The sequence below is a fragment of the Hoplias malabaricus genome, chromosome 16 (assembly GCF_029633855.1).
Source record: "Hoplias malabaricus isolate fHopMal1 chromosome 16, fHopMal1.hap1, whole genome shotgun sequence".
NCBI classification, from domain to species: domain Eukaryota; kingdom Metazoa; phylum Chordata; class Actinopteri; order Characiformes; family Erythrinidae; genus Hoplias; species Hoplias malabaricus.
In genome coordinates this window covers 4,135,246-4,161,152 of record NC_089815.1, presented here as the reverse complement: position 1 = coordinate 4,161,152, position 25,907 = coordinate 4,135,246, and the positions used below count along the sequence as shown (strand labels likewise).

At 42.2% G+C, this 25,907-nt stretch overlaps 3 protein-coding genes across 5 annotated transcripts; all 3 read right to left on the bottom strand.

Moving 5' to 3' along the window:
• Nucleotides 1–25: 25 nt before the first annotated feature.
• Nucleotides 26–6,479, bottom strand: syngr2b (synaptogyrin 2b). Its single transcript, XM_066647334.1, has 4 exons — nucleotides 6,101–6,479; nucleotides 3,917–4,154; nucleotides 3,354–3,490; nucleotides 26–2,629 (listed from the first exon to the last, which is right to left on the bottom strand). The coding sequence occupies exons 1-4, from the start codon at nucleotides 6,206–6,208 to the stop codon at nucleotides 2,378–2,380; spliced, it is 735 nt and encodes a 244-aa protein (XP_066503431.1). The 5' UTR covers nucleotides 6,209–6,479; the 3' UTR covers nucleotides 26–2,377.
• A 1,081-nt stretch (nucleotides 6,480–7,560) lies between these two features.
• On the bottom strand, nucleotides 7,561–14,868 carry si:dkey-93h22.7 (platelet endothelial cell adhesion molecule). Its single transcript, XM_066647333.1, has 11 exons — nucleotides 14,753–14,868; nucleotides 14,627–14,653; nucleotides 13,848–14,150; nucleotides 13,316–13,603; nucleotides 12,704–12,970; nucleotides 12,191–12,493; nucleotides 10,362–10,463; nucleotides 10,208–10,235; nucleotides 9,211–9,298; nucleotides 8,385–8,450; nucleotides 7,561–8,162 (listed from the first exon to the last, which is right to left on the bottom strand). Exons 1-11 carry the CDS (start codon nucleotides 14,790–14,792, stop codon nucleotides 8,064–8,066), a joined length of 1,611 nt encoding a protein of 536 aa, XP_066503430.1. The 5' UTR covers nucleotides 14,793–14,868; the 3' UTR covers nucleotides 7,561–8,063.
• Nucleotides 14,869–15,641: 773 nt separating this feature from the next.
• On the bottom strand, nucleotides 15,642–25,810 carry LOC136671981 (Fc receptor-like protein 5). Of its 3 annotated transcripts, none has more exons than XM_066647903.1 (10): nucleotides 25,758–25,810; nucleotides 25,622–25,648; nucleotides 23,517–23,795; nucleotides 23,112–23,405; nucleotides 22,523–22,792; nucleotides 18,464–18,766; nucleotides 17,932–18,063; nucleotides 17,809–17,836; nucleotides 17,576–17,690; nucleotides 15,642–15,890 (listed from the first exon to the last, which is right to left on the bottom strand). In XM_066647903.1, the coding sequence occupies exons 1-9, from the start codon at nucleotides 25,798–25,800 to the stop codon at nucleotides 17,603–17,605; spliced, it is 1,464 nt and encodes a 487-aa protein (XP_066504000.1). In that variant the 5' UTR covers nucleotides 25,801–25,810; the 3' UTR covers nucleotides 15,642–15,890; nucleotides 17,576–17,602. The 3 variants fall into 3 exon arrangements, with proteins under 3 accessions (XP_066504000.1, XP_066504001.1, XP_066504002.1); XM_066647904.1 differs by having other exon boundaries at nucleotides 17,597–17,690; XM_066647905.1 differs by having other exon boundaries at nucleotides 25,510–25,648; nucleotides 25,758–25,787.
• Between the last annotated feature and the right edge of the window lie 97 nt (nucleotides 25,811–25,907).

Here is a 25,907-nt window from a genome sequence, read left to right as displayed (position 1 = left end):
ACGGTTTCTGAATGGTAGTTTATTTGTGGAATCAGTAACTATCATGGTGTTTTAGTAGCACAAACATTTGTATTAACACACACAAGCCCTGCTGAAAAAGCTTGTCCTTTTTGTTTGTGAAAAGGCAGTGACAGTGAAAAGGCAGGGTGTAGCAATTTTGACAAAAGACATTTATTTCCCTTCCCTGCCATAATCCACAGTTTCATTGTGTAGACATTTGGCATTTTTATGCAGTTGATAAGAACAAGTGCAATACCATATTAAAGTAGTCATTTCAAATAATAAGGATGCAGTGATATGGGAATTATAGCCTGCTTCTAATGCTTCTATAAATTTTTGCAGGTGGTACATCAACATTTAAAAATGGTCAAATAAAAACTGCTACTACACATTCACTGGTTAGCATGGGGTTGTGTTAAAGATGCAGTACAGTGGAACCTCTAGCTACGAAATTGATCCGGTTCGTAAGTGGAAAAGTTCGTTTCTCAAGTCAATTTTCCTCATTTAAAATAATGGAAAAGCAATTAATGCGTTCCAGCCCCCACCCCGAAAGTCACCCTTTTTGAACTGATATATGTTTACAACACTCTCAAATTAGTAAACCAAAAAATAAACAGGTAGCTAAAAATAAAAAAGAAATACAGTGGAAACAGTAATAAAAAAAGAAAAAGTTTTAAGTGGTTACACATCGCTACCTTGAAGGCGTGACGACTGGCTGGAGGAGTAACACAGGCACTGGCTGTATGACGGGAGGTGGGGGGGGGGTGAATGTGGGGAGAGGAAGCGTAGACACGGTTTAACTTAGCAGACATCGAAATTCGTGCTATTTACACTAATGATAATTTGCTAATCTTAAAAGCTCACTCCAGTCTGGGGGCGCTGGGAGACTCGCCTATTGGGGTCAGTGGCCATTTCCAGCCGCCGGCTCGGATTCGTTTCTAGAGTCGTGGTTCGTTGGTGGAGGCAAAAAAACATTCAAATGCCCGGTTCATATTTTGGAAAGTTCGTTAGAGGTTCCACTGTATTTTTGTACTGTAGATGTGCTTGTTTTTACTATGTATGATACATATTACTGTACTTTTATCTAAGATCTCTCCAATAAGAATTTGCAGACAAATGATTTCAATATCAACAAACATCCCTAATTTTAAAGTGTTAATCTGTTACAGTAAAAAAATTAAAGAAAAATGAACAGCAATAACACAATTTAGCAATACCTATATCCCAGAACGTAAGGCAAGAGTGCTGTTATTAGCCACATGAAGCTGAAGTCAAATGGTGGTGGAAATATCAGGTGTTTAGAGGCTGCAGAGTGGTTTGATTTACTTGTCTCAGGCTAAAAAACCAAATTAAAAAGCTGAATCAAAAAGAACAGTTGGTTATAGAGTAAACGTATCAGGACATTCATATTTGTTAAAAACACCCGATATTCCTTGAGTATGAAGATTGAATAACACGTATTAAAGTGTGTTGTAAACCTGTTATCATCAGTGCCACAGCAGAGTTAGCCTGAGCTCCAAGTAATAATAGATTGGCAAGGGAAGGCCCGACATATTACCACTGCAAAGTGGTACAGTGTTTTAAGGATCACATGAATGCATTATATCCTGGGGACTTGGGAAAAGCTGTGAATAAACAAGGCCTGTGTCAAAAAGGGTACACCGTCTCAGTTAAAGACACCAGAGTGGGTATTTCCCATTAAAAAAACACCACATTTAGTATTCAGTTTGAGAATACAGGGCACAAACCATGACCAGCTAAAGTTACACATTAATGATTCATGGCTTTATCCCAGTAGAATAGACCAGGGCTTTATTTGACCAGCAAGAGAAGCAATTGAACGTAAAGCTTTACTGATTTACTGTTTGTTTCTTGAGGCCTTAACCGCCACAGTCGACTGATCTCTGTCACGAGGAAAAAGTGGCCTGAGCAGTCTTTCACTGGTTGGCACAGTTTAATTGCAACTGGGCCGTTTAACTCTATTAGCCACAATGATCAGGGTCAAGGCACAATTTACACTGTCAAAATAGGACACTGTTGAAATAAAGGGCAAAGAAAACACTTCAGAACAGTGTGAGCTTGGAGCGGTAACAGCCTACTCCGGCATCAGCAGTTTCACAATGACTCACATTATATATCGACAACATTTGTGCAATCGGTGCTCATCATCTCTAAGCCAGACAACATTCAACAGCTCTGAAAGAGAAAGGCTGTCTTTCTCCAAGCAAAGTACAAAGAATAATTCCAACCAATCAACATCAAGGAGTGCCAGGGCCTATCCATGTACAGGAGCTCTCACTGGCTGCTTATTTTTAGACCCCGCCACGCTCTGTCATGTGATCAGGCCATTGAATTGTCCATTTAGGCTCTGCTTCTGTCAATAGGCTGGAGGCTGGTAGTCACTGCCCCCCACTGGGTCCTGCTTGGGCACGAACTGAGGCTGCTGGTAGATGTCTGTACGGCTTGGGGGGAAGGAGGTGTAATCAGATGTGGGGTATGAGGTGTGATCCGGTGGGACATACGCAGTGGGGTACTCAGAGGTGTGATCTGGAGGGTTTTCAGCGTAATTTGGTGCAATCTCTCCGACACCTTGACGAAACCTCATCAGGGCAAAGTATGTCAGTGAGGCCTGCAATAGAAGAAAACCTTCACTTCATACACTTAGTCAGTTTTGTATTATTTTTATATTCACCTCCATGCTTTCCATCTTCACCTGGGAAAGTCACTATTGTTTGTTTAGTCAGTGGCAACAACTTTAAGCATATATTGTTAATCTAACTGCTGGGAAGCCTTAAGAATATATGTCTGCAGTTGCTAGTAAAAGTATATATTCTAGTGGGCTTTCCTTAGTTTCTTTTGAAACTGAAGATTCACTGAAAACCCCTGTCCTTGTGTCCAAGCTACAAGATGTTGTCACTGAAGTTGAATGTTAGCTGTAATAAAGATTTGAAAAACCAGCTAAACCACATTGACCGTGCTTATACGGCTATAAATAGTAACGTCATATGTTATGTTACCAGATACTTCTGTCTGGCATGTTTTAAAGCATCGTTCTGACGAGGAGGATCATGTGATGGAACACAAATCCTTTTTATAATATACGCTCTTTAATTAAAGTATAAAGAAAGTAATTTGTAGTGTTTTATTGATATGCTGTTCTTATAAAAACCTGAATATCCTTTACATCTCAATGACAGCGACCAGAATGAGTGTAATCTGAGATGTTGTGGAGGGAAGTGTGTCTACACAACACTTCAGTCTTGTTTCCAAGTAAAGCTATGGGCTGTTTCCAAGCCCTAAATATTGCTCACATTCATGAAATGTAGTAAATTGTCAGAGGGAAATATTCTTACCCAGGAGGCAATAGAGAAGAAGGAGAAGGCAATGACTGCATGTACAGCATCAGCAGGAATGCCTCTTACATCAGTGGTGTTTGCCCATTCGTTAGCCAAAAGGCAAAAACACACAAACCACAGAAACGTCCAGGCCCCTGTTCCAAACACAGATGGAGAGAAAACAGAAAGTATGCACTGTCAGTGAGGGGGGGAAAGAGGAAGTACATAATAAATTAGTATTTGCATATCCATCTTGTTGTGACTATGACACATTAGAAACTACAAAAATTATGGAAAGTAGTGTCTTAAAGAGTTTTCGACCCTATCACTAAAGTTACATAGTGCAGTTGCTGCAGTGCCAAGCCCAGTGTAGCAATGACACAGGGTCTTCTCCCAATTAAAGATCAGTGGAGCATCACAGTGATTTTGAAGCTACAAAAATTAAAGTATTAAAGAAAATACAACCTACTGTTCCTTTAACTTGAAATCTCATGATCTCAAACTGTTATTGTCTGAGGCATTATATACTTCACTCAAACTGTACTTCATTTAATCCTTTTTTTTTTCCTGCCAAAAAGTACCTGAAAAAGCCAGGTCGATTGTTACCACGTGCTTCCTCTCCTGCGCATTACTCATCATTGGGAGGTAAGCGTCTAACATGAGGAAGGCCACGCAGACGAGGAAGGCAACGACCCCGATGCCCACAGCGTAGTGGCATGCTCCATCTTTCTGGTTGAATACACACACCACTTCAGGTCGGGTTGGGGAATTTATGTAGCCTTCCGCAGTGACGGTGGCAAAAACCACAATGGCAAACACCTAGTATTCCCAGACCGAGAATTCAAAGAGAAAAAGGGAAGTGAAAGTAAAGAGGTTTAGACTCAATAACTGTCAAAGGCAAAGTACAAATATATCAACATCCATTACTTTTACAGAAATAATTAAGATGGACATTAGGCCGATTCAGGCGGTTTGATACTAAACCTTCTAACCTTGTAAAGAGTAAATTATTCACAGTGGTGGTGCTGGGACCACGTCTCATAAATCTATTAGTCGTTAAAATGAAAGCATGCAGGGGGGGGGGTAACATGAGGTGGAGAGAGGCGCAAGGTCTAAGGGGGACCACTAAAGCCAGCAACATAGTTTTGTCTTAAAGATAATTAGCAAGATGGTTTTCGATTCTACAAACAAGCTTCCTGAATCTGTTGTGTTCACTTTCACCACAAAACCAAGCACACAACAGACACCAGCCATGCACGGTAGAGACTACGGTTGGTCAACGTTTGGAGTCTTTTCACAGCCATGACCACAGCTCATCTCACATTACCTCCCAGCTGCTGTGTTTATATTTTCACCACCTCACTGGGTTGTAGGAAGAGGTTGCAGAGCGCACACTCTGTCCTTGCCGTGGATATTTACATGGTATTGCATTATACCTAGTTCAGTGACTCACATCATTCGTCTGACTGACCTAATTCCTCATCTGTGAGTTTGTGTGACTCTGAAGACATGCTGGTACTGTGAACAGGCTTAAACGGATTAGTAAAAAAGATAACCTCAAAAGACATGTTAGTGACAAAATAAGACCTTGACCTAAGCACCTCTGAAATTCCTTAACTTCCTTTATAAAAGAAAAGGAAGCTTTATAAATGTCAAACGATGATCACAGGGTGTTTATGGAAAACCCCATTAAAAGAAGAACACATTTATTTACACAACAGTCAGACTGCTGCTCACGGGATGCTGGAAGCAAGACAACTGTCCTGTATGTGTTTTCTCTCAGAGGACTTGGCTTCAACCTTAAGCACTCTAAAGCCAGGAAAAACAAAGACAAATCAAACTTCAAATCCTCTTTTAAAAGTGCAGTTCTTGGTTACTGTTCCTCTTCAGGATACAGAGAGCACAGTTCGCGATGACAAAGATAACGATGGTCATATGTTAACTCCGCTGGGTTGCACCACATGACTCTGAGTGACATACTTGCGTCCCAGATCTTGTCTTTCCTGTATTTGTGCTTAACAGCATCAGCTGCATGTTAACAGTTGAGTGAAAGTTATTTTGTTTGGTTTCAAATATTATATAGAGATAACACACATCCACAATAAATATTAATGAACTATTTATTTTCATTTGAAGTGTTTATGCTTATTTTATTTGATACATGATAATATGTTTATAATATATATTTATTATATATTTTAATATATTTTATGTAATCAAATATAACATATAATGTGCAGGTGCTATGGAGCGCCGTTGATGACATCCTTTCACAATTATATATTAAAGCTTATGAATAATTAAATAATATATGGAATTAATAAGGTGTGTGAATAACATGTTAAAGGCAGGGGAACAAAATATTAAAATATCTTGTTTTCACGCATAAAATATCTCGTTTGCCCGATTTAATTTTTATTATGAAGGTATGTCACAGCCCTCAATTTCCGTTTTGCCTTGGTCCACAGTATTAATATTCAACCAGTGTAAAATCATTGTACACGTATCTATAATGTGTATATGTGTGTTCTCTGAAGAGTATATGCGCTTATATTCACTTAGAAAAGCAACAAAACAAGACTTAACCAAACGTTATTCGGCTGGACGTGTAACCGTTGAAACTTTTATTGTGGAACGGAAAGTTGCCCATGAAGCTGGAGACAAACCAGCTTTAAATGTACTCAATTTGTTAGTACAGGAATAACTGTAAACATGACAGGAGGACATTTTCGTTACTCGGTTGTCACCCGTCGTCAGTTACTCACCCAGCTGAGTATCCGCAGCACAGTTTGCGGCTGTTTGAGGAACTTGACGAAGTCGAAGCTGCCGCCCGCTAACGACGCTCCATAAACACTGGTCTCACCGGACGCCATCCTACTTCAGCACGGATACAGTCTCTGGTAAACACGACAATTATCTCCGATAAACTCGAGAATATAGATCCTAAGACCGCTACTAACGCCGCCTCTTGGTGATTTGTGAGAATCCTGAACGAATCGGTTCATCTGAACCGACTCTTGAGTAATAAATTGGTCGAACTGATATATTAAAGTCCTCGAATTAACCCCTACAACATTTTATTAGTTAAGAACAATAAAGATATGCCTTTTCAGTACGAGAGAATATTTCAATATGCTTTAAATCCTGCCTCTGTCTCTAATCAGACCTCCAACACCTGCGGCTGAAAAGTCCTGCAGCTTGACAGGATTGGTTCCTTATGTTTATGACGTCTGAATCTGTGTTTTCAAAGCAAAACTGCTCCACTACATCTCTGATTGTTTCGTGTGCAATGATATGCCTTCTACCATATAAACAACATCACACATTAATGTTAACCAGATTAAATACTTCATTTTCAGAGGGTGGGGTCTTTGTATGAAGTTGAACACTAACTAATTACAAACAACTACTAATTTTACTATCCCTAAATTCATAGAAGTGTGGTTATATATTTACAGATATTTATATAAAGTCAAAATAAAATGCATTTTGAACATAACCTGTGTAAAAAGCTGTTATTTACATAAAAGGAAAGCCAGTGAGAACGGTCTTCAATAAAGTATATCACTGAGTCTTACGTTCGAATCTGTGAAAAGGAGAATTCGAAAGAATCGGTTCATCTGATCCGACCCTAGACTTTTTCCTGTGTGGGCGGGTGGGGGTGTCTGTTACCGAGAACAATATCAACACGTAGTTTCCCTGCTAGAACAACAGAGAAATTGCAAACCACACAAAGGGCCTGATTTAACTATATATATATATATATATATATATATATATATATATATATATATAGTCAGGTCATTTATGTGGTTTGCAATTTCTTATTATATATATATATATATATATGAATGAGCCTTACTCAATGCCAATAGGGCTTTAAAATGGTATAAACCCCCCATTGTGCTTTTTACAGCATCTCTGTGGTGATAGCACACCATCCAATACCTTTGGAACTACTGTAGTGGCGTTTGTGATCCACAGCTAATCATTCTACACCAGTACCTGACCTTGCTGAATGTTGTCAAAATCAGATGCTCACCAAAATGTTCCAACATCCACTGTGTAATGCCTGTTACTGAAGAGCAGAGGCTGGTTCGTCAACAAGGAGGTGAAGACTCAGTGTTACCCTTCATTGAGAAATGCTGAATGAGCAAGCATCCATACATTTTTGTCCATAAAGTGTGCATGAAAACACACTGGATGATTTTTATTTTTATGACAATGTACAAGTACAAAAGTTTCTCCATGTAAACTGTATAAAATATTTCCCTGAACATTCTAATAATTTTCATATGCACAGACTATCAAAAGGTTTTTATAATGATTTCTTAATTATCACATTTTAAACAGATCTTGGTCTGAACTGATCATCATTGATTGACCTTCAATAATACAGCACAGCAACAGTGAAAAAGTGTATTTGGGCTATATATCTATATGAGTCACACATGGGTTCATAGTGGGTTACCTTCATTAGAAATACCACTGTGTTCTGAGGTGGGCTGCTCTACAAATGCTCTATTTGTAGCCCTTCTTTGTCTCATCAATTTCCCTGGAAGGCGTCTTTATGTCGGGCCAACACTTAACCAAAGGACAAATCTTGCTGGGCTGCTCATGTGGGCCCTGAATATTGTTGTCTAAAACACTAAAACTATTGGCTTTGTGAAATGTACCTCTGACATATCTTACAGGTGCTTTGCTACCAGAGATAAATGTGGGAATGACTCAAACATATTCAGTAAAACTGCCCTCCTTGGATACGTCTTCCTGAACACTGGTTTCGTCCTCCTCTTTGCTGTATTCCTCCGGTATACTGATTTCATCCTGTTAAAAAACATTATGGTGACCTCTAATACTCCTCATTGCTCACTAGGATAATTTGATTGCTTGTAAAATGTAATTTGTAGACAACACTGTGAAAATTCATAGAGATTGAACAATACAGATGGTATTTAATTGTGTGAATGGACTGGAATCTTTAGAAAATGTTTGGAATGCTGCTCTTTTTCAGGGAAACAGAACGGTCTTTGTGTAAAAGCACAGTACCTCATCAGAGTCCTCAATCCGAGAGGCTTCTACAACGTCTGCATCTTCTTCATATGCATCTAAAACCTAAACAAGTGTACATGCTGAGTACATGTCATCACTCATTTTAAACAATCATTCGGCATAAATCAGCCGGGCAACCATACTGTCAAATGTAGCTTATCAGTCAAGACATATTTAGAGAAGTTGTTTAGGATATGAACCTAAAAGATAACAATCTTTGTGACAAATAGCTACCACACTTCAATATGGGGCTGCTGTTGCAGTTTTGGACATTTTTGACAAGAGTATATTACACAGGGTCAGAAGCCACTAAAGCAAACCTATGGAAGCCTTTTTGTGCCATGTGTGTTATGATTTAAATCTGCACTTGTAATAAGGAACTCTTGGGACAGGGCCATGTTCAGTTTTACACATTTGATGTATGTATCTTCTCAGATCATGGAACTTCACCCACTACTGTCTAGTTGTTGACAGATATATAATTTAATGTGAAGGAGAAATTGTGCTTATTGTCATTTTACAACACTGTACAAAGAAATGGGACCTCTGCATATGATCTATCTCTGGCAGTGAACACACACCCCGAAGTAAGTGGGCAGACTGGGGAGCATTGTGGGGGTTAGATGCCTTGCTAAAAGATCCTTTAACCTTTAACCTTTAACCCAAGACTGCTTTTCTAACCATTAGGCTCTTCATGTTAGATAGATCAAGTCACGAGCTCTAGTCGAATTCAGCATAAGAAACATATCTAGGGTAATCCAGTAAATGGGGAAAATGGAGTTTGATTATTTGGCATCTTCTAATAATACACATTTATCCTCACCAATTCTTCATCAACTTCTTCATCATATTCCTCCTCTGGTTCAACATTGTACTCATAAATGTGGCTCATCTCTGTGATATCCTTAATACTGAAAACAAAGAGATATTTTTTAATATTCACAGTGTACCCTTCTGAATAGCAAGCTGAGGGAGAGAGAAAGTTCTGGAAAAAAGCTGAAGAAAATGCCTTGAGCAGTCTTTTTTTTGTGTGTGTTTGTGGCAGGCATCAAATCCTAAATTTGTTCATATTTAAAAAGTTGTTCAGTAAAAACACTGGAAAATAAATAAACTGTTCTTGTTTTTACTGCAAGGGCATCAGTCACACAGCTCCAGGTACCTGGAGGTTGTGGGTTCAAGTCCTGGTGCTCCGGTTCCCTCCCATCATCTAAAACCACATGTTGGTAGGTGGATTGGTGATTCAAAAATGTGTGTGTATGTATGCGTGTGTGTCGCCCTGTGAAAGACTGGTGTCTCTACAGGGTTTGCTCCTGCCTTGTGCCTAGTGATTCTGGGTAGGCTCCAGACCCACCGCAACCCTGAACTTGATAAGTGGTTACAGACAATGAATTAATAAATGAATGTTAATAGCGGCACGGTGGCGCAGCAGGTTAGTGTCACACAGCTCCAGGGACCTGGAGGTTGTGGGTTCGATTCCCACTCCGGGTGACTGTGTTCTCCCTGTGTCTGCGTGGGTTTCCTCCGTGTGCTCCGGTTTCCTCCCACAGTCCAAAAACACACGTGTGTGTTTACGAACACAAATGTGTCCGTAGGGGTGTGTGTGTGTGTTGTCCTGTGAAGGACTGGTGCCCCCTCCAGGGTGTATTCCTGCCTTGTGCCCAATGAACTTGATAAGCGGCTACAGATAATGAATGAATGTTAATAGATCATGAAAAAGACTGATGTTAGTAGAAAAAAACAAAGCCGATAAACACAATAGCAGTATGCCTCAGTGTTTATGCAAAGCTACACACAGTGTTAGATCGGCCCACCACACTCACTCTCTGTATTTTCTGGTTTTCCTTCTTCCTAGCAATGATAAAATCAGAACAGCTATTAAGCAAAATCTCTGTATATGTTTTTTAATATGTTTTTCAGATCTTATGACTGCAGTGGCATAAGAAACAAACAGAAATAGAGCACTGATATACTCACGTAACACAAATCCATAAAGACAGCAAAGTGTCACAGCAACAATCAGCAGAATGAAACAGGTGAAAACAATGGCCGCCAGATGTAATGGAATCCTGTTGAGCACTAAAGCAGAAAAGAGTTTTCAGTATCCAAAAATTTCCTACAAACATGATTCATGGTCAGTCATTTTCTGTCAGGACTAGGCTCAGTGATTCCTTAACCCTTAGAAAATTTTAAGAAAATTTGTTTACTCAAAACACACTCGTAATAGCAATAAACCCAAGGGCAGTTGCTAAATTTCAGTACGTAAACAAATATTTGAACAAAACTTTCCTCAAGCATTGTAATAAACTAGTTTCATTTTTCTAAGTTTTATTTAAATTTATACTGTGTTTAACCAGGTCTAGAGTTGGACAAAATAGCCCCTGATCACCTCAGAAATATTTTGGTAATGTTTCTTCACATCACAGCCATTCTAAGGTTGGTATTATTAACAGCACATTGCTCTCTATTAACTATTTCCTATATTATTTCCTACCCAGTAAACAAGGAACGTCAATGGACGTCCAAAATCCATCTTAATAAGTTAGTTAAGTGGTGACCAATCGATAACGTCAGTGGACGTCCAAAATGCGTTTTATACAAGTAATTTATTTCGGGACCAATTAATAACGTCAATGGACGTCGAAAATACGTCTAATAGTCGTCTTTTCAATGTCTGTGTTTGGACGTCTTTTCAACTTTCATTTTCAACCTTAAGAGAACGTTGATTAGACGCCAGGAATCAACGGCTAATGTTTACTGGGTATAGTATAGAACCTAATTCAGGAGGGGGCGGCACGGTGGCGCAGCAGGTAGTGCCGCAATCACACAGCTCCAGGGGCCTGGAGGTTGTGGGTTCGATTCCCACTCCGGGTGACTGTCTCTCTGAGCAGTCCGCGTGGGTTTCCTCCCGCAGTCCAAAAACACACGTTGATAGGTGGATTGGCGATTCACAAGTGTGTGTGTGTGTTGCCCTGTAAAGGACTGGCGCACTAGCTCATAAGTGTTTTAACCAAACAATGCAGTGGATTATGGGTAATCTGCTGTATGCTAGTGTCCAAGGTTTGTACATTACTTTTGGTGGTGCATTGTGAGATTGTTGAAGTACACTGAAAATTGTCCACTGTGTTTTCAGAAATTACTCCAAAATAGTGCCAAAATAAGCATGAAAACCAGTCTTTGATTAAATAGGTCCAGTGGTAAACATAGAGTGGCCATACGTCCTCATTTACCCGGACATGTCCTCTTTTTTAGACTTAAAAAAACGTCCGGGATTTTGTTTTTCTAGAGTTTACATAGAACTTCGAGAAGTTTCCCGCCCTCCCCTACTCCGATTGGTTCGCTTGAGTGAGAAGGGGGCGTGGTGAAGTAGCCTAAAATCTTCTGATTGGACGGTCTGACTGTAGCGCTACCGTTATTGGTCGATAACCTGCTCTGTAAACATTTAATTGGTCAGTCCGCACGTCAGTAGTCCTTGTTTACGTCAGGCAAAGCTCATGTACCCAACCTCATCTCGAGCAGCTATGGCGAAACGTAAATGTAAGTTCTCGGGTGAATTAAAAAAGAAATTCCCATGTTTTGTGTAGCAAATAAAGGTGTAAAGGACCTTAAAGCACACATAGGTTCAGCTAGGCATACAACGGCAGCGAGGGGCGTGACCTAATCACCCCACCACCATCTCAGATCTGGTCACCCTAGTAAACATCACCGTGGGAACCTCTGTTCAAGTTTGTTCTATGTCTGGGATTGGAAAATCTCCTCAAAAGACTAGAGCTGGGTGTAGTCTGCTCCTGCGCAAGTCACCTCACCTTCTGTATTGACCAACTTTCTTTGACTCTGCACACTCGTAGTGTTGTCGAATGTGTTTGCTGCCTCACAGTGGTAGAACCCATCAGTCTCCGGAACCAGATAAAAAACGAGGACCGCGTCATTTTTCTCGAACAAATTGTGATACGTCCCTCTTCTCTTCAGCTTGGTGTTGTTGAAGAACCAGCTGTAGTGTACAAACGTTCCTCTCTCAACACTGCATCTTAGCCACAGTACTGACACCTCAAAGTGATGCTCGACATGTCTGTGCTGAATATCCATATTCACAGCACCTCCAACAGACTCTGGTTAAACAACAATGAACAGTCTATAACTTAAAAAAAAAAAAAATATATATATATATATATATATATATATATATATATATATATATGTATATATATATATATATATATATATAGATATATATATTGCAAACCATTAATGCATCACACATGTCTTTTGTATTAATATTCATTCTGGTGAGTGAGTGCTTTCTTAAGTGCTCTTTTTACCTATTGTTAGGTTCAACATGCTACTCCGAACAGTTCGAGTGCCATCATCTGCCAGACATCTTACCAAAACCGTGCCGTTGTCGGGTTGAATTGGCATTTCAAATACAGCACGCAGGCCACTTTTTTCCTCAAATTTCTCATTGTTTCTGAGAAGGCTGGTGTTGACAGGCAATGTTCCTTTATTGGACTCGCATGTTACAGCAGCCCAGATTAATCCCTTCTCGTCTTTAGATAATTCATAAGTGACTTCAGGAGCCGACAAACGCTCTGAGTTAGGCAAAAGGAGAAAAAAAGAAAGAAGGAAGGAAGGATAAAAAGATAGAAATACTTTCAGTACTGTAAATCCTTAATTTAGTGGTTAACAACACCTAAACCAAAAAGGCTCTTCATTCTGGATACAAAATGGTGGCATTCTCAAGAAAACACTGAGATTCCAGGGCTCTTTTTCTCAGGAGATACCTACACTGTACGAGACTGAATCTAAAGTTTTCCATCTGAGCTCATTTTTTGTCTAGAACTGATATTAAAGAGATCTCTTACTGTTTCTTTCCTTTGAGGAATTGATCAGAAATGCAACACTGAAAAATAAGAATGTAAACAATAAACTATTACCTTTTACCCGTATGGTCTTGTAACTGAATGTGCTGTTGGAGTACACAGTGCCGTTGAGTTGGTTTGAAACCACACAGCTATATTTCCCACTGTCTGTGCTGGAAAGACTGTGAATGCTCAGGTAGTTGTGAGATCTATTGTACTGCAGCTGAACAGGTGCATCATCCAGGAGCCAATCATATAACATATATGTCCCATGTTCCACAGTGCACCTCAGAGTCACACTCTCGCCCTCCAAGAACTCCTGAGAAGGTGGCTCTGATTTGATAAACACACCCTGCACTCTTACTGAAAAAAAAACAAAATATTATTTTAAGGTGACACCTAGTGGTCAGAATCCTCAAAGCATTTAAAACATGGTACCCCTCACAAAGGGGACCCTTTCTATGGCACACAAACTGCTCCATTCACTACAAAACAATTCTTAATGTCATGTGAGCTGTCCTTTGCAACTAATCACTCACAGAATATTATTTATACTTTATTTAAGTGAATGTACTTGAGTTAATTTGACTAGTTACTCTTTACTTACCAATAACCTTGAACCTCATTGGGTCACTATACGAGGGGATGATCGCTGTGTTGTTGTGTCCACTCGCTTTACATATTAACATTCCATCAAGGTTGGACTTGACGGGCACATTAAATTTGCCAGGCTCTCCATAGAGGGCACTGTATTCTGAGATACGTCTCTCAAAATCACCCTCCTTAAAGAGCTCATACAAAACATCCACGCCTTCTGGGATGTCGTCCACCTTACAGAAAATCTCCTCATAAGTTGACAGGGGACTTTCATTAGGACCTGTAATCGTGGGTTTACCGAGCCTTTGACCATCTGAAACAGCAAGTTATAATGGAAAATGATAAAGTTAAAATGGAAACCCAACTGTTTTTCAATTTTTTTTGAGTAAACCAATGTACAATAAAAGCTCACATCTCCATAAGAAACCCCTCTGAATGGCTTTGCTTACATATTAATTTGTTTTTCACTAGTTTTATGAGAGGTATTGTATTATTGGAAAAAAAACCATTGCAAATAGACTCACAGCTATAAAACATCATTCTTTTATTTTGTATTTTAATGTAAAGGGTAATGCAAATATATGAGACATGATTTTATAATTGCAAGATTAAATGGTCTCCAAATAATGAAATAAGATTAAATATACAGAGTAGAACAGCAGGGATACATTTATTTAATGTCAAATATTTAGGTCGTTCCAGTTAAAACAAGTAAAGTAAAGTAGTTTAAAGTGAAGTAAAGTCAATGTTTGTTCAACTTAGAAAATAACATGTGGTCACTTCACTTACCTGTCTTTTTCCACATGCTGCAGAGACCTAGTTAAATAAATAAATAAATAAATAAGTGAAAATTAGATTTTCACTTCCCCTTCAATGTTTCAGATACAAAAGTAGTAAATATGAGACTTTTATTACCCAGAACAACCAGCAGCTGCAAAAAACTCATTTTGGTCATAATCCTGTGAAAACAAGAAATCTCACGAGATCAGATGCAGAATTCTAAATGACAGCACTTAAAACATACAAGCAACCGAAAACACTCTCTGAGACCCGCTACGAGAGACACACCTCATCCTTGGAAGAGCTGGATATGACACACCCCTTTCAGTCTCTGTCCAGTTCACCATGTGCACTGAGCTGATAGTTGCTCCTGTTTACACCCCACCGCCTCTAACCGAAGACAACCCCCAGTCAGGAATGGCATTTTCAGTTGGTAAATATTTTCAAGAATTTTAAAGCATAATAATTCACAGAGGAGAGTTTGCCCAAGCATCATTGCTCACTAACAGCTCAACACATTCACATCCAAATGCAGAGAGACAACAATGTCCTTTTTTAATACCCAGTTTTCTCCCATTATAGTTATTAGCAATTCTGTTTGTTAGCTAAGACACCCCCAATGACATGGAGAAACAAAGCTGAGAGGGTGCGTCCTCAGGAACCTGTAAAATCAGGCAATATTTTGAACTACTGCTAACACAAAGTTTACTGAGCTCAACAGTTTTGTAGGACAATGCTAACTGCTCAGGTTTATCATATCATTGGTGGAAGCAAGGCGTGGGCCTCTTGAATAATCGAATGTTTCAGCAGTTATGCCCCACCTCCAGGAAAAAATTATATTATTGTTAATATAATAATGATTAAAAAACCCATCCTAGAGTGAATGGCCACTTGAGAGCACATTCTTTGAGGAATCAATGGTTTAGCACATGGTTTAATGATGATGTACAGCATTAGTGAAAAAAAGACATTCTACAATTTGTGGTAGTGCATTTATTTATCAGCAAACATCAATATACCACAGAATTTAGCATGCTTAGTGTTCTTTATTGTCACATACTCTTGTATCACAGTAATGTACTGTAATATAAAAAGTAAAAAATTAAAGTAAGAAAATAATAAACATAACTGAGGAGTCAGTTATTACTGAGAACAGGGAGCACTTCAGTACAGAGCTGTGGACTAGCGCTTTGTTCCAAACCAAAGATTCTTCAGATCCATAAGCAGAGCTGACATTTTTATGATGGTGCTTCTTGTCTGGCTCCTTCAGATGCTGAGAAGAAATGAGGAAAAAAGTGAAATTAACACAGTGTTGAATCTCTTTTGTTCAAACTGGGACTAGGTTTGAAAATTAGCCAGTTGCTAACACTGGTATATTTACTTCTTCTGTACTGATATATATATATATATATATAATCACTTACAGATACACAGTGTGATCAAAAGTTTGTTAAAAACTGCTTTTTTTTCCAAAATTTCTTCTGACGTTAATATAATTTGGTCCACTTTGCTGCAGTAACAGCCTCTACTCCTCTGGGAAATGTTTACAAAGGTCTAGAGACATTGCTGTTAAACAGACATTAGGAGAGCATTTGTGTAAGATTAGTTCTTGCTCACAAACAGCACTCCAACTCCTCCTAAAGATAGTGGATCATCACCCCAGTGAATGCTGTTCCACTGCTCCAAAACCATTAGCCAACACTTAGCATTTAGCATGGAGACATTTGTGCAGGAGCTCCAGAACATCCCAGTTCAGGTAATGCTATTTTCTGCATGACAGCACCTGTGTACACAATTGGTGCTTCTTAAAGTAGCAAAATACACCACATACAATGAGTCTCAACAAACTTTTGGACTTATAGCGTACATATGAATCAAAATTTTGATTCATATTCAAAAAAGTTGCTAAGTGAGGGCGGCACGGTGGTGCAGCAGGTAGATGTCGCAGTCACACAGCTCCAGGGGCCTGGAGGTTGTGGGTTCGATTCCCGCTCCGGGTGACTGTCTGTGAGGAGTGTGGTGTGTTCTCCCTGTGTCTGCGTGGGTTTCCTCCGGGTGACTGTCTGTGAGGAGTTGGTGTGTTCTCCCTGTGTCTGCGTGGGTTTCCTCCGGGTGACTGTCTGTGAGGAGTTGGTGTGTTCTCCCTGTGTCTGCGTGGGTTTCCTCAGGGTGACTGTCTGTGAGGAGTTGGTGTGTTCTCCCTGTGTCCGCGTGGGTTTCCTCCAGGTGACTGTCTGTGAGGATTGTGGTGTGTTCTCCCTGTGTCTGTGTGGGTTTCCTCCGGGTGACTGTCTGTGAGGAGTGTGTTGTGTTCTCCCTGTGTCTGCGTGGGTTTCCTCTGGATGACTGTCTGTGAGGAGTGTGGTGTGTTCTCCCTGTGTCTGCGTGGGTTTCCTCTGGATGACTGTCTGTGAGGAGTGTGGTGTGTTCTCTCTGTGTCTGCATTGGCTTCCTCTGAGTGACTGTCTGTGAGGAGTTTGGTGTGTTCTCCCTATGCCTGCGTGGGTTTCCTCTGGGTGACTGTCTGTGAAGAGTGTGGTGTGTTCTCCCTGTGTCTGTGTGGGTTTCCTCCGGGTGACTGTCCGTGAGGAGTGTGGTGTGTTCTCCCTGTGTCTGTGTGGGTTTCTTCCGGGTGATTGTCAGTGAGGAGTGTGGTGTGTTCTCCCTGTGTCTGCTGTGGGTTTCCTCCGGGTGCTCTGGTTTCCTCCCACGCTCAAAAAACACACGTTGGTAGGTGGATTGGCGACTCAAAAGTTTCTGTAGGTGTGAGTGTGTAAGTGAATGTGTGAGTGTGTGTGTTGCCCTGTGAAGGACTGGCGCCCCCTCCAGGGTGTATTCCCGCCTTGCGCCCAATGATTCCAGGTAGGCTCTGGACCCACCACGACCCTGAACTGGATAAGCGCTTACAGATAATCAATGAATGAATGAATTTGCTAAGTGATCAAAGTAAAATTTCACCTGCTTAGACTTGACAGGTACCTCATTCTAAACTTCTACTTCCATAACAACTGTATCCACCACTTCAGTCTGCGGCTCGGACTCGGTCTCTTGCATGGCACAAACTGTCTCTGGGCTAAAATGTGAAGAAGAAACCAGGGCATGTCTTATTGTTTAGCATTAGTCTGAGAAAACACAACATTGTGCATTGTTTATGTTTCTATATTAAACATCTGAAAAATAAAATAACCCACTTGGTTTGCTCACAGCTGTCCACATCCCCTGAAATAGAGATACGCAAAGAAAGAGAGAGATGAACAGAGTATAATTTATGGATTAATGAAACAGAAATGACCAGCCAAGGTTTAAGGACGTACGGTCATTGCCTCTGTGTTGGTGACGTTCTTTTTTAAAGCTCAGGAACAGACAGCATGCTCCTCCCACAACAATAACCAGCAGGAAACAGCAGAAAGCCACAGCGATGACCTCTATGGATGTCAACTTAAAAGCTATGAAACAGTGTAGAACAGTGACTGTGATTAAGGCATAATCTGACAAATGTCTAATTTAGGAGCATAACGGCTCCTTAACCTCAAAATAACAATCGCCACATCATGCTTGGCGTCTGACGTCTGTTTATGTTTATTGCTGCACTGATCTGAGAGGTCAGTGTAGTGAACCGATAATTACACTGTGATCTTGTTTACTATCATTAATATAAGCCCCACTGTGCTCCCCCTCCCACTAAACACACACACAGTCTGGTGCAACTTAGACAACAACGTTATCTTTAATCATTAATCTTTTATACTTATATATGAATTTGATTAATATCTTCTTTTTAAAAAACTAACTATTTGTGATCAACTTCTCATTTTGAAACCTGTGCCTTTGTGATCACCAGCTCACCTGTCCTCTTAACCAGGACCTGCTCACTCTTCAACCACGTGGAATTGAGGTTAAAACTGTCCCTCACTTGGCAGCTGTAATGCCCAGAATTTGCTTTGTTGACATTTGTGAGCACTAGGATGTTGCCGTGAGGGGACAGGGCATGAGAATGGCCTTCTGATGGTAATGACGAGTTGTTGAAGGCCCAGGAAAACTGCGGGAATGTTCCCCTACTGATGATACACTGGAGCAGAGCAGCTGCAACCACAGAGTCTGCTGTCTGGAGGTATTCCATCACGATATGTACAGAGCCTCCTACAGGAACTGAAAGGTATGTACACACACAAATCATAAGGAAGCCTACAGAAACATCTATAAACATGTACTCCATCAAGTGTGAAATGCATTTTTACATGTTTCTGTTCAGTGAAAAGCTAATGTAGGTGTCATATAGCTTCATGAACACTGATTTACACTTGCTACACATTAAAACAATGGTGTGTTTGATATTGGTATTTATAAATTTGACCATTCTAGGGACCATTCATTCTCACAACAAAACAAAGGTTTGTGTTCATTCAGCGGTTCTGCGTGTTTTAAGGTGGAATGGTATTCAGGAGTAAGAAAATAACAGTAGAAACTCTTTTTTTTTAAACTCAAGCTGTTTAGTTTTGCAGCATGTTGCACGTTTAGGGAAGTTAGGGAAATATACCAACACCTGAGGACTTTCCATCATGCAAACTGACCACAGAGCTAGCTAATGATGAGGAAGTATTCTCAGAATGTCATGAAAAGTGTTTTCTTCTTTGCTTAAAATTAGGATTGTCGCCTTTTATATGGATTTTGCGCCACAACCCTCTCTTTTTAAAAGATATTACACTAAATGTTGGAACAAGGGCGGCATGGTGACGTCACAGTCACACGGCTCCAGGGGCCTGGAGGTGGAGGTTGTGGGTTCAAGTCCCGCACCGGGTGACTGTCTGAGAGGACTGTGGTGTGTTCTCTCTGTGTCTGCGTGGGTTTCCTCCAGGTGACTGTCTGTGAGGAGTGTGGTGTGTTCTCCCTGTGTCTGCGTGGGTTTCCTCCAGGTGACTGTCTGTGAGGAGTGTGGTGTGTTCTCCCTGTGTCTGCGTGGGTTTCCTCCAGGTGACTGTCTGTGAGGAGTGTGGTGTGTTCTCCCTGTCTCTGCGTGGGTTTCCTCCGGGTGACTGTCTGTGAGGAGTGTGGTGTGTTCTCCCTGTGTCTGCGTGGGTTTCCTCCAGGTGACTGTCTGTGAGGAGTGTGGTGTTTTCTCCCTGTGTCTGGTGGGTTTCCTCCGGGTGACTGTCTGTGAGGACTGTGGTGTGTTCTCTCTGTATCTGCGTGGATTTCCTCTGGGTGACTGTCTGTGAGGAGTTTGGTGTGTTCTCCCTGTGTTTGTGTGGGTTTCCTCCGGGTGACTGTCTGTGAGGAGTGTGGTGTGTTCTCCCTGTGTCTGCGTGGGTTTCCTCCGGGTGACTGTCTGTGAGGGGTGTGGTGTGTTCTCTCTGTGTCTGCCTGGGTTTCCTCCAGGTGACTGTCTGTGAGGAGTGTGGTGTTTTCTCCCTGTGTCTGCGTGGGTTTCCTCCGGGTGACTGTCTGTGAGGACTGTGGTGTGTTCTCTCTGTATCAGCGTGGATTTCCTCCGGGTGACTGTCTGTGAGGAATTTGGTGTGTTCTCCCTGTGTTTGTGTGGGTTTCCTCCGGGTGACTGTCTGTGAGGAGTTTGGTGTGTTCTCCCTGTGTCTGCGTGGGTTTCCTCCGGGTGACTGTCTGTGAGGACTGTGGTGTGTTCTCCCTGTGTTTGTGTGGGTTTCCTCCGGGTGACTGTCTGTGAGGGGTGTGGTGTGTTCTCTCTGTGTCTACGTGGGTTTCCTCCGGGTGACTGTCTGTGAGGACTGTGGTGTGTTCTCCCTGTGTTTGTGTGGGTTTCCTCCGGGTGACTGTCTGTGAGGGGTGTGATGTGTTCTCTCTGTGTCTGCGTGGGTTTCCTCCGGGTGACTGTCTGTGAGGGGTGTGGTGTGTTCTCTCTGTGTCTGCCTGGGTTTCCTCCAGGTGACTGTCTGTGAGGAGTGTGGTGTTTTCTCCCTGTGTCTGCGTGGGTTTCCTCCGGGTGACAGTCTGTGAGGACTGTGGTGTGTTCTCTCTGTATCAGCGTGGATTTCCTCCGGGTGACTGTCTGTGAGGAATTTGGTGTGTTCTCCCTGTGTTTGTGTGGGTTTCCTCCGGGTGACTGTCTGTGAGGAGTTTGGTGTGTTCTCCCTGTGTCTGTGTGGGTTTCCTCCGGGTGACTGTCTGTGAGGACTGTGGTGTGTTCTCCCTGTGTTTGTGTGGGTTTCCTCCGGGTGACTGTCTGTGAGGAGTTTGGTGTGTTCTCCCTGTGTCTGCGTGGGTTTCCTCCGGGTGACTGTCTGTGAGGACTGTGGTGTGTTCTCCCTGTGTTTGTGTGGGTTTCCTCCGGGTGACTGTCTGTGAGGGGTGTGGTGTGTTCTCTCTGTGTCTACGTGGGTTTCCTCCGGGTGACTGTCTGTGAGGACTGTGGTGTGTTCTCCCTGTGTTTGTGTGGGTTTCCTCCGGGTGACTGTCTGTGAGGGGTGTGATGTGTTCTCTCTGTGTCTGCGTGGGTTTCCTCCGGGTGACTGTCTGTGAGGGGTGTGGTGTGTTCTCTCTGTGTCTGCCTGGGTTTCCTCCAGGTGACTGTCTGTGAGGAGTGTGGTGTTTTCTCCCTGTGTCTGCGTGGGTTTCCTCCGGGTGACAGTCTGTGAGGACTGTGGTGTGTTCTCTCTGTATCAGCGTGGATTTCCTCCGGGTGACTGTCTGTGAGGAATTTGGTGTGTTCTCCCTGTGTTTGTGTGGGTTTCCTCCGGGTGACTGTCTGTGAGGAGTGTGGTGTGTTCTCCCTGTGTCTGCGTGGGTTTCCTCCGGGTGACTGTCTGTGAGGGGTGTGGTGTGTTCTCTCTGCGTCTGCCTGGGTTTCCTCCAGGTGACTGTCTGTGAGGAGTGTGGTGTTTTCTCCCTGTGTCTGCGTGGGTTTCCTCCGGGTGACAGTCTGTGAGGACTGTGGTGTGTTCTCTCTGTATCAGCGTGGATTTCCTCCGGGTGACTGTCTGTGAGGAATTTGGTGTGTTCTCCCTGTGTTTGTGTGGGTTTCCTCCGGGTGACTGTCTGTGAGGAGTTTGGTGTGTTCTCCCTGTGTCTGTGTGGGTTTCCTCCGGGTGACTGTCTGTGAGGACTGTGGTGTGTTCTCCCTGTGTTTGTGTGGGTTTCCTCCGGGTGACTGTCTGTGAGGGGTGTGGTGTGTTCTCTCTGTGTCTGCGTGGGTTTCCTCCGGGTGACAGTCTGTGAGGACTGTGGTGTGTTCTCCCTGTGTTTGTGTGGGTTTCCTCCGGGTGACTGTCTGTGAGGGGTGTGGTGTGTTCTCTCTGTGTCTGCGTGGGTTTCCTCCAGGTGATTGTCTGTGAGGAGTGTGGTGTTTTCTCCCTGTGTCAGCGTGGGTTTTCATCCGGGTGACTGTCTGTGAGGACTGTGGTGTGTTCTCTCTGTATCTGCGTGGATTTCCTCTGGGTGACTGTCTGTGAGGAGTTTGGTGTGTTCTCCCTGTGTCTGTGTGGGTTTCCTCCGGGTGACTGTCTGTGAGCAGTGTGGTGTGTTCTCCCTGTGTTGGTGTGGGTTTCCTCCGGGTGACTGTCTGTGAGGAGTTTGGTGTGTTCTCCCTGTGTCTGTGTGGGTTTCCTCTGGGTGACTGTCTGTGAGGAGTTTGGTGTGTTCTCCCTGTGTATGCGTGGGTTTCCTCTGGGTGCTTCGTTATCTGCCCATGATCCAAAAACACACGTTGGTAGGTGGACTGGTGACTCAAAAGTTTCCGTAGTGTGAGTGAATGTGTGTGTGTTGCCCTCTGAAGGACTGGCTCCCCCTTCAGGGATTGTTCCTGCCTTGTGCCCAATGATTCCGGGGCGGCTCCAGACCCACCGCGACCCTGAACCGGATAAGCAGTTACAGACCATAAATGAATGAATGTTGTAACATTTTTTGTAAAACGTGTTCCCCTTTAGCCTTACTCACCCACTTCCAGGTCCACTGAGCTGCTCAGAAGCTGCTGGTTGTCTGTCTCAGCCCTGCACTGTACTGTTCCCATGTCTAGCCCCACAATGACTGGCAGGCTAAACCAGGCTTCCAACAAATTTGTCTGCTGCACAGATACATTCCTGCCATCCAGCAACAGCGAAAAGGTCACAGGCGGACTGCCACTGTCACACCTGCAGCTGATGTTAGCATGGTGACCTGAGCCATGATGGTAGAGGGTGAATGAAAGCTTGGGTGCTGACAGGTACTCTGTAAATGTAAAGACACATGCCAAGAAAAGTTACAAACTGTTCACATTTATTACTTTCCTACAAAAGTGTGTCTGATTCAGGTTTGTAACCATGCAACATTATTTGGTGTCTGAAAACGTGTAATCAAATCCTCACAGGAATGTACCAGTATTAAGTATTAAGCATTTCTAGATGAGTACATGCTAAATTAAACAAGCAATACACATTTGATTGTGGAACTAATGTTTAAATGAATAACAAATAACAACCAGTGTGGCTCAGTAAGATATTATATGACATCAATTTCACAAATAAATGACCAAATGTTTGACCAATACTTTTCACAACAACGGAGACCTCAGTGCTGCTGGAGGATGTGCTGAAATTCCCCAACTTGTTGGTGGCCAAACATGAGTAATATCCAGCATGCCTTTCGCTAGCTTTCTCCACTGTCAGTGTGTTCCCAGAGAAATGGTGGAAAGGTGAGTGTGAAGCCACATTCTCTTTGTTGTGGTACCACAGGTAGCTGAGGTGAGACCCTTTTCTGACGTAGCAGCTCAAGGTAAACTGTGCCCCTTCGTAGATGACTGGTGGCTCAGGATCAGAGACTAACTTGGTGCCCTGGACAGGAACTAAGAGAGAGGGAGTCATCAAAATATGGAGATCATCAAATAAATCCTTTTTCACACATACACTCTTTAAAATGAGGCCTATGAAGGTTTATGATGATGTTTTATACTCACTCATTACTTCAAAGTTCAGAGCATTGCTGGTGCTTGAGTGCCCTCTCGCTGTCACTCTGCAGGAATACTGTCCCTTTGACCTCTCATTGACTCTGAATCTAAATATGATTGGCTGACCTCCCTGTGTGTCTTCTGTTGTTTGAAGAACCTCTCCACCGTTTCTCAGGAACTCAAAGGTCAGAGGAGGCAATGAATTGGACAGTTTACATACAAACATCTCTGTTGATCTGATGTAGGCCATATTTGGTCCGGTGATCTCTGGTCTGAGAATAGATGCTCCTGCACTCAACACAGTCACTGAAGTTAGTAACACTATAATTACTGATTCATCCATTAATAGCACACTCCGTTGTATATTTTCTATGCTGTGTGTAGTCTGAAATGTACAAATACATATGCGACTGTCACGAGGGTGTTACCTTTAAAGGAACACTAAGTAATATTTTTACCTTAAAAATCATTGTGATGCTTAACTGACCTGTAATAGGGAGATTAGTGCCTCTGTCTTTGCTACTCTGCATTCAGCACCGCAGAAACTGCACCATGTAACTTTAAGAGGAGGGTAGGAAACCACCACCTTCCCTCTGTCTCATTGATTTCAATGCATTTATGTAATAATGAATTACAATATGGGTAGCCACAGGAGCAAAAACCCCAAATCTTACCTAGTGTTCCTTTAAGGATACGTAATTAGCATCTTTAACTAGGAAGCATGATTTACTGCATTTTATTTACACCCAGATTTGACTCCAGGCTTCTCATTAATCACAGTTGTTCACAATTGTACTTTAAGACTATGATTAATTATCCTAAGCTATATTTACAGTACAGTATAAGGCTAGGGGTAGAAGCACCCCTGAGTAAGATGCATCTTCCTGTCCTGTATAGATGGGGCTAAATTTAATCTCAGTGTACTCACTAAATGTCTAACATCTGAGTTAATCAGAAATTTCATTTCCATCACACAAAGACATATGCTGATACAGTTCTTAGATTTATTATTCATTCATTCATTATCTGTAACCCTTATCCAGTTCAGGGTCGCGGTGGGTCCAGAGCCTACCTTGAATCATTGGGCGCAAGGCAGGAATACACCCTGGAGGGAGCACCAGTCCTTCACAGGGCAACAAACACACTCACACATTCGCTCACACAATCACACCTGCGGACACTTTTGAGTCGCCAATCCACCTACCAACGTGTGTTTTTGGAGCGTGGGAAGAAACTGGAGCACCCAGCGGAAACCCACGCAGACACAGGGAGAACAAACCACATTCCTCACAGACAGTCACCCGGAGGAAACCCACGCAGACACAGGGAGAACACACCACACTCCTCACAGACAGTCACCCGGAGGAAGCCCACGCAGACACAGGGAGAACACATCACACTCCTCACAGACAGTCACCCAGTGGAAACCCACGCAGACACAGGGAGAACACACCACACTCCTCACAGACAGTCACCCGGAGGAAACCCACGCAGACACAGGGAGAACACACCACACTCCTCACAGACAGTCACCCGGAGGAAACCAACGCAGACACAGGGAGAACACACCACACTCCTCACAGACAGTCACCCGGAGCGGGACTCGAATCCACCCGGAGCGGGACTGTGACACTACCTGCTGCACCACCGTGCCGCCCCTTAGATTTATTAGCTTTATTTTAAAATATATTCACATTTTTGTGGTTGATACCCAGAACTGGTTACAGTTACAGATAATGAATGAATGAATGAATGAATGAATGAATGATTTTATTTGGTCGGTGTAGTGTGATAGGCAACATTATGCAGAACACAAACACAGTTCAAAACTCCTAAATCTGTGATCGGATTCAAATTGTAAACTGCTCTTAATAAATCCATCTGCCAAGTGCCATAAATGTAAACACAAATATATATTTAGCTCTGTAATCTGATAACACAATTCTTGTCCTGATAATGGAGCTATAAAATAATATTGTCTGCTGTTTCCATTTCTGCTAACCGTGAGCAGGTTTCTGTTATCATCCTCTATGTCCTCATACTCAGATATGATGTTTACATTAAACAGACATTGATTTTTTAAGGGGATTAGTGTTTCCCCAATTTTCCCCTACCAGTTTTAGTCAAAACTCCAGTCAAAACTGAAACACAAAGAGAGGAAATCTGTTTAGACACTTAGCACAAACTAAATTAACCCTTATACAGTTAATATTAAAATGTGAGAGAAAAATGACAGAACGTGCCACTCACATAAGATTAACATCAGTTGTAACTGCTGCAAGTTCTCTTCCATTCTGGAGCATGCTCACTCCTCTGCTAGCATTGTGAAATTCACTTGAGAATTTTATGTATGAGAACATGTCTGAGTGTGTGTGTGTGTGTGTGTGTATACTCCTCCTG

What these genes read in the sequence shown, in the direction of transcription:
- syngr2b (XM_066647334.1), bottom strand. Translation starts at nt 6,208, where the DNA reads ATGGCGTCCGGTGAGACCAGTGTTTATGGAGCGTCGTTAGCGGGCGGC. An exon ending in AATCGACCTGGCTTTTTCAG is followed by an intron (nt 3,491 to 3,916) that starts GTACTTTTTGGC and finishes TGTTTGGAACAG; the next exon opens with GGGCCTGGACGTTTCTGTGG. An exon ending in TCTTCTCTATTGCCTCCTGG is followed by an intron (nt 2,630 to 3,353) that starts GTAAGAATATTT and finishes CTTCTATTGCAG; the next exon opens with GCCTCACTGACATACTTTGC.
- si:dkey-93h22.7 (XM_066647333.1), bottom strand. Translation starts at nt 14,792, where the DNA reads ATGACCAAAATGAGTTTTTTGCAGCTGCTGGTTGTTCTGG. An exon ending in CAAGACCATACGGGTAAAAG is followed by an intron (nt 12,971 to 13,315) that starts GTAATAGTTTAT and finishes TGCCTAACTCAG; the next exon opens with AGCGTTTGTCGGCTCCTGAA. An exon ending in AAAGTTGGTCAATACAGAAG is followed by an intron (nt 10,464 to 12,190) that starts GTGAGGTGACTT and finishes TTTCTGCTTTAG; the next exon opens with TGCTCAACAGGATTCCATTA.
- LOC136671981 (XM_066647903.1), bottom strand. Translation starts at nt 25,800, where the DNA reads ATGGAAGAGAACTTGCAGCAGTTACAACTGATGTTAATCTTAT. An exon ending in TCTGAACTTTGAAGTAATGA is followed by an intron (nt 23,406 to 23,516) that starts GTGAGTATAAAA and finishes CCTCTCTCTTAG; the next exon opens with TTCCTGTCCAGGGCACCAAG. An exon ending in GGTCCTGGTTAAGAGGACAG is followed by an intron (nt 18,064 to 18,463) that starts GTGAGCTGGTGA and finishes ACTGTTTCATAG; the next exon opens with CTTTTAAGTTGACATCCATA.